At 51.5% G+C, this 15,769-nt stretch overlaps 1 protein-coding gene across 1 annotated transcript in view; it reads left to right on the plus strand.

Moving 5' to 3' along the window:
• Positions 1-15,769, plus strand: part of FSTL4 (follistatin like 4) — a 349,807-nt gene that overhangs the window by 320,743 nt on the left and 13,295 nt on the right. Inside the window, exons 8-12 of the mRNA XM_016197562.2 lie at positions 5,238-5,399; positions 5,792-5,926; positions 6,846-6,872; positions 9,933-10,051; positions 13,305-13,454. Of these exons, the coding sequence (XP_016053048.2) occupies positions 5,238-5,399; positions 5,792-5,926; positions 6,846-6,872; positions 9,933-10,051; positions 13,305-13,454 (593 nt within the window). The remainder of the gene's footprint in view (positions 1-5,237; positions 5,400-5,791; positions 5,927-6,845; positions 6,873-9,932; positions 10,052-13,304; positions 13,455-15,769) is intronic.

Raw genomic sequence — 15,769 nt, forward strand, 5'->3', positions numbered from 1 at the left:
GGCCCCTGCCCGCCCCCCTTGCTGGGCATGGTGTTACCACTGTTGGAGAGTCCAGATGTGGGTCATCAGGGGCCGTCAGTCAGATCAGTGTTGAGCTGCTGTGGGTGTTACCAGACTGAAGGGGTTCATTTTCCTGCGTGCATCAAAGCCCAATGAGACACCCTTAGGAGTTTGTAGCAAAGAAAGCAAAGGGTTATTTAAGGAAGTAGCACCAAGCCCGGAGACACACGTGAGCTAATGTTCTAAACCCTGGCCCCCTGGTGGCTTCTTGGGGATGGATTATATAGGGCGGAAAATCATTACTCATGGCAACTAAGGGAGTTGGGGTCATGGGCCCTACTGATTGGTCAGGGCCAAGGTAGGGGGTAGTTATCATTGCATCTGGTCCTAATGTCAGCCATGGCGTTGTTCTGTCTGGTTTTGCAGGAATGTAGTCAGTAGGGCCAGTCCCCCTTCATGGGTCTGGGGCTGAAACATAACTAAGGTCGAGATGTTATCTTTAGTTTGACGGAAACTGTATTCTTTGATCAACAGACTTGAGGCTTTTTTCTTTAAGACAGTTTGACTACCAGAACCTAACTGTCCTGAGGGCTTAATGATTAAGGGAGTGGCCATGCAGTATGTGCAGAGGGGGAGAGATCCGGTTGAAGGAGGCAAGTGAGTCATGGTGCTCTTAGACTGGAAAAAACTGGCTTGGATTAAGGAAAAAGTCATATTAAAGAAAGGAAGTTCCTGTGTGCTTACATGAGCTGCACACTGGGGGGACAGGGGACAGGAACCCTGCCTCATTTACGTCTGTCCGGGTGTTGAACTTAGACCTGATCAGAAACAGCTGGCCCAGCAAGGATCTGAGGAAGGGCCCGTGGCAATGACTATAAGGCCCAGCCCCTGCCCTCAGCAGCACTGAAGCTGGGGAACTGCATGGCTTGGTGTCATCTAGCTTCAGGCGGGGCTTAGCAAGTCATGTGCAGGCTCCCGATACTGTTCAGGCTCCCAGGAGGCTCACAGAGGCAGTGGGCATGGGGAGCTTTGCCGGCTGTAGAGTGGAGCCAGGGGGGTAACTTTGCAGCCGGAGGACCTGGGAAGGCTGGGAAGGCACTGCTGGTGCTCAGGACAGGAGCAGCACTACGTGTCTAAGGAGGCACTTGAAGGGGTGAGAAGGCGGCAGCATTCATCTGTGGGATTTATTCCTTTCCACTATCCATAGCTTGAAAGATGGCCCTGAGCAGATTGGGTGGAATCCGGTGCAGCTGCCCAGCTGTTGGAGGTCCCTTTCGGTCCCCTTTGGCGTGGCAGATGGCCTGTGTCTTACTCTGAAGCAGTGCCTCGGATGTGCAGATAGAGAGCAATGTTCTGTGTCCAGTCCTCCAGCTAGGATCTCCTACAGAGGGAAGACAGGAAAGACAGTGATGAAAGGAGGGGATGGGGCGGGAGGGGACTCAGAAGAGTCCAACTGCACAGCAGATGTGCTGGGGAGTTAATGTGTGGCCCGTGGGCCCAGGAGACACAGCTACCAGTCCTGCGCACAGGAGCTGGGCTGGGGGCTGGTCCATCCTAGGCACAGGGCAGACCCAAGCTGGCAACACCTCTGTCAAAGGGTCAAGACATGAACTCTGAGCCAGACAGACCTGGTTAAGTCCTAGTGCTGGTACTTCCGTGACATACAGTCTTAGGCAAGTAAGCTCACCTGTAAAATGGGAATAACAAGCACCTCCTGCCTGATAGGCTTGGTGAGATATGATATGTGGAAAAGCCTGACACAGATAGAGTTCACAGTCCAAGGTAGGACAGATATGGGGCCGATTTGGGGTTGTCTCGAGCCATATTTTACTGTAGTTGGTGGACACAGATGGTCTGAGCTGGTCTCCCCTCAGAGAGCCTCCAACCCATTATATAGATGGAAAAATTAAGACCCACAGAAATTTGCCAAATGAGGAGTAAAATATAGACTTCTCCCTGGAGCTGCCTCACTCCCTGGTGGCAAGCGCGGAACCCCATATATAGGCTGGGCCACCATCCTCTGAAGCTTCTCCATCCCTGCCTCGGCCTTGACCTTGGTGGCTAAAGGAATCCCTTCCAGGAAACAACTGCCTCTCTCGAATTATTAGTATAACTTCCCCATAGACAAGGCCTCCCAGAGATGAGACCCAAACACTGACATGATTTATGACTTCATGCAAACCTCCCGCATTGCTTTCATTGGAAGGAGCAAGCACTCCAGACATAAATGATTAATCCATTAAATTAAAAACACCCTCGACCTCCCCGCAGTTCAGACAAGTAGCGATTCATCCCCCAAAACACAATAATCATCTCCCAAATCTGTTTATTTCTCCCACGTGGCGCTTTCGTGAATGTGCCTCTCACTCAGGACACGTTTACGCTGCCTTCCACCTCAGCAGTGATCGATGCTTCCCTAAGAAAATGGGCATTTGTGTTTTCACTGGAAGATTTTGCAAATTTTTAAAAAATGAAGGTGTTTATCCAGGACATGTTAATTTCAAATGATTTTTAGTGTGCAAATTACACAAAAGAAGAGGGGAGATCGGGGCCAAAGAAAAACAGGTCTTTGCCTTGCTGGTGGCAGAAAGCTGGGTCTCCACCCACCCCCGCCCCGGGGCAGGTAGACTTTCTCCATCACAGGACTTTTCCTGACGTGGCCCTGTACAAGGGGAGTTCAAGGGCACGAAGGTCTTTGATGTCCCCCTGCCTGGGGTTCTCCTCAGGTTCTCCCTGTCCTGGCAGGAGGCTGGGTCCCGAGCTCTGGCTCTGGTAGGAGGCTCAGCTTCTGCCCAAGGTGAACAGGTGCTGGCTCAGACCCTGGGGCCTATCCCACCCCATGCAGACTCAGTGGTGCCTTGTCACCCATAAAGGGGACAGTTTGGTCCTGGAGGCAGTGGGTGAGCTCCCACCCACGTGATGGAGGGGTTCTTTTTTCTTTAACATCCTTGTGCTAGTTTTCCCCTTAGCAAGTAGTCAAGTCAGGGCAAGAGGAGCTTCTCAGTGGATCTCCTTGATTCCTTGGGTCTGCTTTCCACGGGCAAGACCCAGGGGCCCTAGGACTGTCTGCAGGGCCCCCTCCCACTGCTGGACTGGCTGGACTTCAGTCTCCTCCACACCAGTCCCTCAGGAGAAACAGGGGAGGCCTAGCCACCGGGGCACAGAGGGGCAACAGCGGCTGCCTGGGCCGTGAGTCCACGCTCCACGCTCACGGAGCTGGGTCCGCACCCCCCCTCACCCCCGCTCCAGCCCTGTGAACCCGCAGGCCTGGCCTCTTGACCCCCAGCCCGCACTCCATCCGGGCTGACACTGCTCCCCACCCCCCCCACTGCGCTGCCCACCCCGCCTTAGGCTTCAGAGCTCAGTGTCGCCGTCACTCCGTTCATTCAGCAAGGGCTTACCGAGTTGCTTGTACATGCCACTCACCGGGCTGAGCACTAGAAACATGGCAGTGAACCGGCCAAAATCCCTGTCCTCATGGTATATGCCAAAGGGTGGAAGTACTGGGGAAATTTTAAAAACAGCAGGGGATAGAGAGAGTCAGATAGAAGGTGGGGACTTCAGATAGGACGGCAAGCGAAGGCCTTCCCGATACCGTATGGGGGGGATTGGCCCTGGAAAGGTGGCCCCTGTGGGCGGTGTGGGGGAGGGACTCGCGTCCCCTTCAGCTCCCTTCCCACAGCCACCCAGCCCACTGTCTCACCCAGTCCAGCCTGCTCCCGGCCGCCTGCCCTCCGCTGCCGCTGGGGGAGTGGCCGCGAATGAGGTTTTGTGTTGCCCCTTTAAGAGGGCGCCTGGGTTTCTGGCAGACTCCTGTCCCTCCCGGGCAGACAGATTTGCCACTGATTTTCACAGGCAGATGACACGCGGGCACCTCCTCCCAGCTCGGACGCTCTGGGCTGGGGGGCCCAGTGTGGAGCTGAGACCCCATGCTGCTCAGGGGAACCTTTGCAGCTAAGATACTCTCCCGATTCTCAGCCACTGCCCTTGGGCGCGGGGCCAGCCGTTTCCATGCCTCTGCCATTCCTATCCGTCTCGATGTGGCTTCTTCTGTAAATTCTTGGTTATGAGACTTCTTTTTTTGTTTGACAGGATTACAGATGTCCCCCCATTTTCCCCAGTTATAAGACTTTTGTTCAGCTAGTCTTCAGTTGGCTGTTCAGGTGGATTGTTCTATAATTTAGCTGTAATTCTAGCTTGGTCCTGGGAGGAGGTGAGTGTAACTTCTACCCACTCTGCCGCCGTCTTGGCTTGGGGATGCTTTCTTTTATTGGACAGGAGGAGCTTCCAGATAAGTAGCTGCCCACTCCAGGAAGAATCCATCCCCCACCATTCCAAAAGGTGTGTGATGCTTTAGTTCTGGTCAGTTTAATATCCAGGTGCCTTTACATAAGCTCTCACAGACCCTTTTTGGAAGTGTGTAGAGTACAATGTGTGAATAAAAAAGAACCCTCAACTCCACTGAAAATGGTAGTTCCTTTATTTCCTGGGCCTAAAGCTAGGGGTAGGATGGAAGGTCCTCCAGACGGTCTTCACTTCTTCAGGTGCCTCCCCACATACAGCCCAGGTACGTGCAGCCTGCATTCTGTGGAGGGTGACACCGGGCCCACCCATGCTCATCTGATGAGTGGGCCAGGTCATATCCACAGCCCCGAATTTGACTGCCAGGGCCCATGGCTGAGTCAAGAGTCAAGGGGGGCACACTTGCCTTTCACCCATGTCCCAGGGTTAAGAAGTGGAGAAATAAAAATGACCAGCTGGAAAATCGATGTATTTCCCCAGAGCAGTGATATAATGAGTAGCCCTGCCAGTCAGTGCTCATAAGTGCTTTGTGAAGCACTTCCTGCAAGAAATTAAGCCTCTGTCCAGTGGCTTTCCGATAACAGAAATAATATATCTGAATTTCATTCATTCAGAAATAAATGACTATGGCTATCACTCTTTACATGCAGCAGCTGAACCACATTAAATATTTAGATGCCTTTCTGATCACATTTAGAATAATGACCGAAGCCATGAATTACGGGGTAGAAACCTAACCTGTTTGCTGCCTGCAATCCATTTTATAGCTTCCTTTTAGGGCTTGAGTTACTGAATAGGATGGTTGTAAGCTGCTTACAAATTAAAGTTCAGAGTTGCCTCTCGGTTCACCTCCCTGGAGCAGGGTTTCCTGGCTGGACCACAGGCCCGAGGGCAGGCGAGGGCCTTCTCTCACCGGCACCGATTCTCACCCACAGTGCCACCAGTCATCCGCGTCTACCCGGAGACCCAGGCACAGGAGCCAGGGGTGGCTGCCAGTCTGAGATGCCACGCAGAGGGCATTCCTATGCCCAGGATCACTTGGCTGAAAAACGGCATGGATGTCTCAACTCAGATGTCTAAACAGCTCTCCCTTTTAGGTAAGAACCACCTTCGATGTCTGTGCTACTCCCATCAAGTTCAAGTTGACACTCTCCCCCAGACTGGAAATAAGAGGCGTGATTGGTTTCTAAGTCAGACGTTGGGAGTGAACAAATGTCTCCTAGATTTTTCTACTATCTGGGTTCACACAAGTCTTGTAGGCCTTCTGAGCAATAATGAGAAGCTGTCAGTCAGGTCCTGGGTCACCCTCAGTTCATTTCAGGTGTTCTGGCCCTTTCTGGGTGTATGTTAGTGACGCTGGCTACCCTCAGCCCTGCTGAGGGGCTGTGTGTTTAATGCCAACATTGTCAGGAGCCCTGTGAAGAGAATGGGGAGGGCGCGAGTGGGAGTCCCAGCTGAGCAGGCCGCCCGCACACTGCCCTTTCTGCAGCCAACGGGAGCGAGCTCCACATCGCCAGCGTCCGGTATGAGGACACAGGGGCCTACACCTGCATCGCCAAAAACGAAGTGGGCGTGGACGAAGATATCTCCTCACTCTTTATTGAAGACTCGGCCAGAAAGACCCGTGAGTCCGCTCCTGCCTTTGAGCTCCTCACTGAGCTGGCTGGGGTGTGCTGGGTGTCAGGGAGGGAAGTAACTGACGGAGGCCTAAGCTGCCAACCATGAGCCCCTGAGACGGGGTAATACCCATATCTGTCTGTGCTCAAACCTGGGGACAGAGGGTGCCCAGAGGGAAGCACACCTTCCCTGGCAACCTAGATGACTCTGGAAACACAGAGGAACTCTCTGAACAGCAGACAGAGCCCAGAGCCACAAGGAAGCTCACATACCCTGGCCCTGGTCCTGCCTCCTGCCTGCTGTATGACTGGGGCCTCTCCCCTCATCTACAAAATTCCTCCTCCTACCCACCCACCAGGTGCTGCTGGCCCATGTGGCCCAGGAACTGGCCTGGGCACACCTGCCTTTTCTCCAGGGGTTGTCCCCCACCTGGGTGCTGAGGGTGCTCCCCCTTGTAGCCACTGCTCCCCAGTGGGTCTGCTGCTGTGATTTCAAGGACGTGGGTGTCAGACACGGTCTCATTCCCTTGGGCAAAGGCTCCAAGCTGAGTCTTTATCAGCAAGGGAGGTAGTCAGAAATGTTTCAGATCCTAGTTGACAATCAGCTCTCCTGGAAGTAATGCCGGGCTGAGAGATGTTGAACCCTCTTTGTCATCCAAGGAAGTAGAGAATCCCTTTAGCTTCTGGGATCCTGGGGCCTGATTTTAGGGATTCTTTCAGAATCCAAAGGGTCCCGAGACCCAGAAGCATTTGCCCACCTGTACAGTCCCCCAGTGCAACTGAGAGGCAGTGAGCGGTGCCAGCCGGTGTATGGTGGACAGATGGCAGATGTTCAGAACTGATCACCGCAGGGAAGGTTCTCACACCGCTTTCTTCTTTCCCTCCCCGCCACCATGTTCCCGTTTTCCCAATTCTCCGCTGCTGCAGTTGCGAACATTCTCTGGCGCGAGGAAGGTACCGAGCTCATTTGTTCTGTGTTGTGTCTGTGCTCACGTGTGTTTGTACTTCCCAAATGGGCCATTTCTCCATGAGCCACCAAGCAGTCCCCAAGTGGGGTTCACATGCCAAATCAGACGGGAGGGGGAAGTCCATGTAAAATTCAAGTGTCACACACTGAGGAGCAGATTTAAAACCTCCTAGTGTCTAATGGTCACCGGTGCATTAGAATTTAGAAATGGCAAGTTTCCATCTCAAGCTCATTGAAACCTCTGCTGAAGGATCCACTCCGCAGGGGTTCCCGTCAGAGCCGAGCCTTGACCTTTCCTCCAGTCGCTGAGATCGGCGTTGGGGTTTAGTGTGTACTCTGAGGAAATGCTAAAGAAAAAAAGCTACTGTGATTTTTGTAAATATATATTTACATGTTTGTTTTTAAATGAATAGACTTTTAAATTTGTATTTATCAAACAATCTATAGACATTAGGTTGAGCCACACAAAATTGCCATTTTTGTACATCAAAAATGGCCTAATATGGGCAATTTCATATGGTTCAAAAGATAGCAGGCATGTGTGGGAGCTGGGTCAGACGTGTAGAGTGCTGTGCATGTGTGGGCCTGGTGCTGTGAACCCCTCCACAGAGCGGGGTGCGAATCCCCCCGTTCTCCAGTTAGGTGGGCATAGAGGAATGTGTGCAGCCACAGAATGCACCCTGATTTCAGGGCTAAGCACAACCCCCTTCCCCCTACCCCACCCCCATAAAAACCAGCCTATTTCTTGTCTCATTTGGCCTCCAGAACACTGCGTGGTGTTTCTTACAGGCTGGCATGTGCCTGCGAACACACACTCAGGACAATTCTCTGAACATCAAACACTAGAGCTCACACAGTAAGTCTGGGGGCAGCACAAAGGTAGGGCCTGGAAACGTGAGGACTTGCCGCCGACAGGTTTAGGAAGCGTTGGAAGAGCGTCGTAGCAACAGTCACTACTCATGGACAGCTGACCCTTGATGCCACCCACCCCTGGCTCCTGGGCCACGAGGCTCACAGAGAGCTTTCACTCTCCGACTTTGAGAGGTGGCGTTTTTCTGAGGTGAGGTGACTGCAAAGGGACCCAGAGACTGCAGGAGGCCCTGGGGGAGCGTGAAGCGCAGCCACAGAGGCCCACTTAAGACCCACGCTGCCTTAGGGCTGGCAGGTGCTGCACTAATATTAGACAACCCAGCAGCGAACACATCGCGTCGCGCCTGGGCAGCCAGCCGCTTGCCCCCTTCTAAGGGTATGTGCTAAGGCTCAAGGCCAGGAGGTGGGCAAATGCAGAAGCAAAAACGAAGAGGCTGCACTCAGATCTCACTAGGAGAAATGAGATGATGAGAGCACACAAAAGCAAGGAAAGTTCCTTCGTGCCCCCTGAGTAGAAGCTAAGCTCAGACAAAAGTGTCCAGGGGGCTGGATCATGAGCTGGGTCTCCTGTGAAGTCGACTGTTTGTTGAGCAATATCTGTTCAGTCTCATGTTTCATTGCCAGCTGTGAGCAAGGCACCGTGCTCAGCCTGAATGTAGCCACAGCTGCAAACCCCACGGAGATTCGATTAAGGCTTCAGTCTTATCTTGGTCCTTCCAGACGTCAATTTTCAGAGAAGCCCCAGGAGGCTGTTCCTGGGGTCTGTGGTTGTGCAAGGGCTCTGACCCCCTCAGACCCTTAGGTTTGAGTGAGAAGTTTGCCAGGTGAGAGTGTAGAGAAGTGAAGGTCCTGCCAGGGCCTGAGACAAGGCACTAGTGCGTGGCCCACTTAGTCTGGCTCTCGGGGACAGGCTGCCCAGCACCCAGGTTCCCACTGGGAGCTATGCAGATACTCTCAGGCAACACCAGCTTTTGAGAGGCAGGGGTCAAGCTGTTCGCCATGGCAGGAACCCTCCTGCCCAGAGCCCCTCTCAGCACAGAGCCAGAAGCAGCTGAGGCTGCTTCATGGAGTGAGGGACCTCTGTCCACACTGGGAGCCTCAGGCACTGGTGCTGCTGTCATGGGCCTGAGGCCCAGAAAACGGCTTATAGTGTCATTGGAAGCAAGTGGAATGGTGATTTCTATTTGTCTAATTGTTTTCTAACTCACTAAAAACATAGAGTGTCAGTTACATCAGTGTACCAGTTTTCTCTGCATGCTAGGAAAGAGTTTTCTGTATATTTAATTTTCTTAGAACTTATAGAAATCTTTTTATTGTTCTACCTTCAAAAGAGATGAAGGCGGGAGAGAAAGTGGGAGGAGGAAGGCAAACCTTACCCATCTCTGTGCCAGATTTGCCTTTTGTGGAGAGGCAGAGGGAGGGGACAGGGCCCAGAGCAGAGAGGCCCAGGCTCCAACCCCAGCTCTGGCACAAAGGCAGGTGGCCTCCTTGGACCTCAATTTCTTTGTCTTTAAAATAAGGATGCTGAACTAGCTGGTAGTCCCCAAGGCCTTTTCTTCCCAGACGGCCCAGCCCCAGGCCAGGGTGGGGACAGGCAGGCAGACAAAACCAGGCTGTGGCTCTCTCACCTGGCACAGGGCTGCCACAGAGCCAGCAGCCTTGAAGGAGGGTTTCACGGCACAGACAGACTGGGACTAAGTTTGGACCAAAGAACACCTGCCACAGCGTTCTAAGGGCCCCACGTTCCAGGAAGTGGCGCTGCACCTAAATGTGTTTAAAATAAGAGCCTTTGGTATTGGGGAATCATCTTAACCGTTCTGAAGTTAGTGGACAGCAAATGACCAAGGGAGGCTTTGCCTTCATAACAGGAAAGGTCAAATGTATGCCAAAGCCAAGGCTGTCGTTTATTTGAAACCTTGTGTTGGTGGCCAGCCCTAGTCGACTGATGTGCATGTCTCTCCTGGGGACTGATTGACCGCCCTCGGGGCACCTTCTCCCCATGCTCCCCACACACCTCCTGCTCATCTCACCTCGCCCCACCTTGACTAGACTTGTACCTCATGCCTGCACCAGATGCACCCGAACTGCAGTTTTGTGTGTGCCCAATGTGGCATGCCACCCCCCAGGGGGCCAGCTGCTGGGAGGGACATAACCCTGTCTGTGTTTGCTCCTCCCAGGCCTCAGTGTGGGAAACATGTTCTACGTCTTCTCCGATGACGGCATCATCATCCTGCGCCCTGCGGGCTGCGAGATCCAGAGGCACCTCAAACCCACTGAGAAGATCTTCATGAGCTATGTATGTCTGTGCCTAGGGCACTTCCAGGTCACACGCAGACGAATGCCATTTGATTCTTAAGTTCCATCTACTATATGTGGTGTGGTTCCAGATTTGTCCCAAGGCTCAGAAAGGAACACGTGAGGCTGAGCATTTAAATGCCCATTCCTTCCTCAGGCGGCCACTTGCACGCACTGAGCCCTAGGTGAGGCCCCGGGGGAAGGATGCGTGCCTGGTCTCCAAGCCCACAGCCAGGTGATGGCGACGGCTGCCCAGGGGGCGCCGTGAGAAGGCTGTGCAAGGTACACTGGACATGGGGCAGAGGCCTCTGGGGACCTGGGGGAGACAGAGTCAGAGAAGCTCCTGGGCACATGATCCCTGGGCTCGGTTCTGAAGAATGAGGAGCTGGTGATGGGTTTCTGGGACAAACGCCATGAGCGTGGAGAGTAGAGGCGTAAAACAATGTGTTGTGTTCAGGGAGCGGAGAGGACTCTGCATGCCTAGAGGGCAGAGCAGTGTGGGGAAGGCCTGAGGCTAGGACACTTGGGAAGGGTCCAAGCTGAGTCCTAATGGTATCCTAAAGCTCTGGAAACCCCTGAAGGACTTCAGATGAAGGGGGGCCCATGATCGGGTCACTCTAAAACAGGCGCAGGACCTCAGTGAGGGTAGAGATCGGAAAGTCTAGCCTAGAAGCACAGAGGTAGTGAAGAGGCCATTGTCATTATCCAGGTGAGAGGGTGGCATCCTGGTTAAGCCAGTGGCAGTGGGAATGGGGAAAGCTGAGTAGATTTTAGAGCTAGTCACAGGTAAAATCAACAGGGAGCCTGAGGGTGAACAGGGTCTTGTTAGCAGGAGGAGAGTGCCCTTCGCACAGGAGGAGGAGCAGGTTGGGGTGAGGGTTGGGGGGCACAGTTCATCCTCAAACGTTCTACCAGGCTTTGGCACTTGCTAGGTTGGGTGCTGGGGACTCAGGAGAAAGACTGATATGCTCCCAAGCAGCAGATGAGGTAGGCCTTTGATTCACTGAGTTTGAAGTGCCCACAGGACACATGCATAGAAACATCCAGAAGGCAGTGGGGGAAATGGCAGTGGTGAGCTGGAGAGGCCTGGGCTCTCTGGCAGGCAAAAGGAGCAGCTTTAAGGAAGCCTGGAGAATACGGGTCACAGACCCAAGGAAGTCCAAGTTTACAAAAGGAAGGAGATGCTCAACCCGCCGATAGAGGAAGCAACCTTGGAGGTCCTCAGTGGCCCTCAAGCAGCTCAGGGTGACATCATGAGACACATGACTGCTCAGTGTCAAAGGTGCTCTGAACAGAATGAGGCCAGGTAGAAAGTGGCAGCTTAGCACGCAGTAGGCAGAGATAAAAAGATGACTGCTGGTAGCAGATCCACAAAAGCGCTTCCAGCCCTCAAGACTCAGCCGTCAGGAAGTCCCCCAGGGCTGTACTTCTAACCCAACCCCACCCTGGGACTCTGTCCCTCCAACTGGCATTCCACTTGATCTTATGCTGGTGGTTTCTACCGTGAGGCCTGACCTGTCTACTAATCCCTAGCTACTTGAGGATAGAACTATGGGGTGGATCCAAGAGTCATCTGAAAGCCCTCACATGCCTCTCCTCGAGGACATGCAGTAAATGAACTGGAGAATGGTGGGGAATAGTGGTGGGCTAGGAGCCCAGGGAGGAAGTGGGCTTGGCCCAGGCAAGTTCCTAAAACAAGTTTGTTGCATTGTGTTGCTAGCTGCTGGTGTCTCTCGGGCTGTTGCATTTCTCACATTTGTAGCTTTGGAGCAGCTGTTTTCCAGGATATTTCATTTGAACTTATTATTTTAAAGTGTTACCTCTGGTGGGTGTTCCCTCCATGTAATTAATAGCCATGAGATGATCTAGAAAGTGTTGTTCTGGTTGATTTCTAGCAGTTAGGTTTAAATAATGGCACTCCATCCCTTTGGCACTTATTTTTCATATATTTGCAATACCCATACCTGTAGGTTGGGGCAATCTCTCAAATCCTAACCAGAACTCAATTTTACTAAGAAGCTAGAACAAGACACAGTAAGGGAGGTCCTAAGGTGTTATGGACAACACAAGACCACAGCGAGCGGTACAACAATCCCAAATAAGTTTTCTCATCTAGAAAATGTCCAAACATTCCAAAGGAGGGTTACAATGGAACGACCCTCTTTGTAAAGTGCTGGGTGAGTAGGAGGTTGGCGCATCTCTCGGGCCTCTCTGCTGGATTAGATGTCTATCCACTTTGTTCAGTAGGAAGCGGCATGATTAATAGATTCGGGCATAGGCTTTGGAGCCAGGCCGACCTGCGTTCAGATCCCACCTCTGTCACTCAGCAGGCTTGGTGGCTTTAGAAAACTTAACCCCTTTAAGCCTCAGTTTTCGCCTATGCAAATTGGGGTTATGAGGATGAAATGTGATGAGAGCAGCAAGAGTAAAGGGGAAAGACCCGTCTTAAAGCTATTGCAGCCATTTAGGAAAGACATAGGGGTGGAGATGGAACGTGGATGAGCTCAGATTTGGGAGGAGCCTCAGTAGTCGCATGCAGGAGGCTAGCATGAGAGGAAGAGCAAGCATGCCATGTGCAAGGAGGAGGGTGGGTAAGGGAGAGAAAAGTCAGAGTGTACAGGGCCTTGTAGGCTTCAAGAGAGACTTGGATCTTATCCTGAGCAAGAAAGAATGCTAATGGGGAGGGAAGAGTTGAGAAGAAGGGTAACATGACATTTCACAATGATCCCTGTGGTTCTGTGTGTAGAGCAGGTTAGGGGAGGCCAGGGTGGCATCAAGGGGCCATCTGGATGCTTAGTAGTTACTCAGGTGACATAATCAGGCTTGCACCAAGGTGACAGAGATGGAAGTAGTAAGAAGGAGTTGGTATATTTACAAGGTAAAGCTGAAGTGATGTTTGATGCATTGGGTAAGTATTGAGGAAGTGAAAGATGGCCTCAGGGGTTTTGGTCTACGGAAGTAAAGCAATGGAGCGGTCTTTTTAATATATCTTTATTGATTTCGGAAAGGAAGGGAGAGGGAGAGGGGTAGAAACATCAATAATGAGAGTCATTGATCAGCTGCCTCCTGCACACCCCCCACTGGGGATCGAGCCCGCAACCCAGGTGAGAGGGTTGTGTGCCATGTGCTGTGAGTCCACAGATTCTAAGCATGGCAAGAAAGGGGCACGGGAGAATCAGGGGAGAGGGAATCCAGAGATGTCAGGGGGCGAGGAGGGTTAAGAAGTTATATATGGCAGCCTCTCCCCTTTACAGGAAGAAATCTGTCCTCAAGGGGAAGGAGATGCCACCCAGCCATGCCAGTGGGCGTCAGCAGTGAACGTCAGGCACCGGTACATCTACGTGGCCCAGCCGACACTGAACAGAGTCCTCGTGGTCGATGTTCAAGCTCAGAAAGTCCTACAGGTACGTCCGTCTAAGGGAGTGAGGGGACTTCCGGTCCTGGGGCGTGGCCTGCCCAGTTTGTCTCTGCTTTCTGCACACTCCCCAGCTACTGTGAGCGCTGGTCAGGCCGGAGGGGAAAAGCAAAGGAGATTCACATGCAGTGATTCAGCAAGTCTTTATTGCCTACTAGGTGCCAAGCACTGTTCCAGGTGCTTGGAAAACAGCCAAAAGTGAACAGTGAAGTTCTAGAACTTCATTCTAGCTGGGGAAACAAATCATAAATCAGAATTTTAGGGAGCTGTACACAGTAAGTGCTGTTAGTAGAGGTGAAATGTGATAGAGGAACTGGAAGATGATTATTAATGGCCCTGGAGGTGAACAGAATCTGAGGTCTAAAGGCCAAGTGGGATTCTGACCCTGGGAGCAGAGGGAAGGCCAGTGATGAGAGGGAGAGGGAGATGTAGTGAAGTCGCAGTTAAACAAAGGTCAGTGAGACAGAAACAGAGTGAGATGGAAAGGCACTAAAGGATTTTAATCAGGGGAGTGACAGAATCTGACATTTTTAAAGAGTCAATCTGGCTACTGTATTAAGAACAGAGCAGAGGTATGGTCACTGAAACAAGCCAGGCAAGAGATTACAGCAGTGGAGGTCATAAGAAGTGATCAGATTCTTTGCGCGTTTGTGGGTATATGTGTAATCGGATTCTTGATGTAGTTTAAATGTGGAGCCCCAAAGATTTTCTGCTGGGTTGAATGTAAGGTTCAAGAGAGCAGAATCAAGTTTGCTTGCTTGCTTTTAACTTCAGCAACTGTAGAATGGAGATGCCATTTACTATGTGTGGTGGGCTGAATAATGGTCCTCAGATTGCCCCCATCCTAATCCCCAGAACGTGTGAATGTCACCTTATATGGCAAAAGGAATTTAGCAGATGTAAGTAAATTAAGGGTTTTTAAATGGGGAGTGATCCCTAAATGCAAACAGAGAGGGGCAGGGGGAAATCTGAAAAACTTCTGCATAGAAGGAGGAGACAATGTGAGGACTGAGGCAGTAGGCACAGCTGACGGAAGGCTGGAGGAAGGGGCGGGCGGTGAGCCGAGCAATGCGGCTCTAGAGGCTGGGAAAGTAAGGAAGTGCATTCTCCGCTAGGACCTCTAAAGGGCGCACTGCCTCGCAGAGGCATGTTGGTTCAGCTCAAGGAAATTAATTTCAGGTTTCTGGCCTCCAGAAACTGTAAGAGAATAGATTTGTGTTGTTTTAAGCCACTAAGTTTGTGGCAATATGTTACTGCAGTAATATGAAACTGATATACTATGAGAGACGCTTTGAGCAAGGTGGGGATATGAAGTAAAGGGGAAAATTAGGAAATCTGTGTTGGCTCTGTTAAGTTTCAGATGATATGATGTATATATCAAGTAAGCAGTTAGATACACAGGTCTGGAGTCAAAGGAGAGGTCTAGGCTGCAGATGTCAATGAGAGTATCATCACCATATGAACTGTTAAATCCAGAGAACTGGCTGAGAAATCACAAAGGGTAGTGTAGACAGAAGACATCAAGGTTGGAGCACTCCAACTCTTAAAGATCATGAAGAAGACCCAGTGGAGTAGCTAAAAGGTAGGAAGAAAATTAGGGAGAGGGGGGTATTCCAAAAGCCAAGAAGAGTGTTTTAAGGGAGAGTTAGTGGTCAATGGTGTCAAATGTTGCAGAGAGCATTTGTATATTATGAAAACTGAGAACTGACCATTGGCTTTGGTCCCCCATGGGTCACCTTGGCAGGAACAGAGGATGGTGACGGTGGAATGCAAGCCTGAGGGAGCAGATCCAAGTTAGAATGGTAAGGAAGGAAGTGGAGATGGTGGAGACAGACAAGCACCTTGAGGAGGTTTGCTGTAAAGGTGCGCACAAGTAGACACTGAGGCAGCAGCAGGGAGAGGGATGCGGAAAGGACGTTTAGAACAGGTGACATTAAAGCACTTGCATGCCAATGGGAAATCTTGGTCCCCCAATTCTTCCCTTCTGCCTCATGGAATTAAGCAGACGTCAGTGAAACCCAGGGCACACAAGTGTAGATACTAGCCTTAGATAAAAGCGCATTCTTTCATTGTAAGAGGAGGAAAGAAAGTATACAGGCAGGGGTGCAAATACGTGATACAATCACTGGCAGTTGGATGAACTTCTTTTTTGGTTGCTTTAATTTTCTCAGGGAATGAGGAGGATAATTATCACCAAGGCTGGAGGAGAGAGGTGAAGGTTGCATGTGAGATTGAATGTGATAGGACTTCTGGGCAATGGTGACGGCCCACATAAGGACTGTGGATGTAAATTTAAAGTGAGGT

Source organism: Miniopterus natalensis, chromosome 4 (assembly GCF_054644295.1).
Source record: "Miniopterus natalensis isolate mMinNat1 chromosome 4, mMinNat1.hap1, whole genome shotgun sequence".
NCBI classification, from domain to species: Eukaryota; Metazoa; Chordata; class Mammalia; order Chiroptera; family Miniopteridae; genus Miniopterus; species Miniopterus natalensis.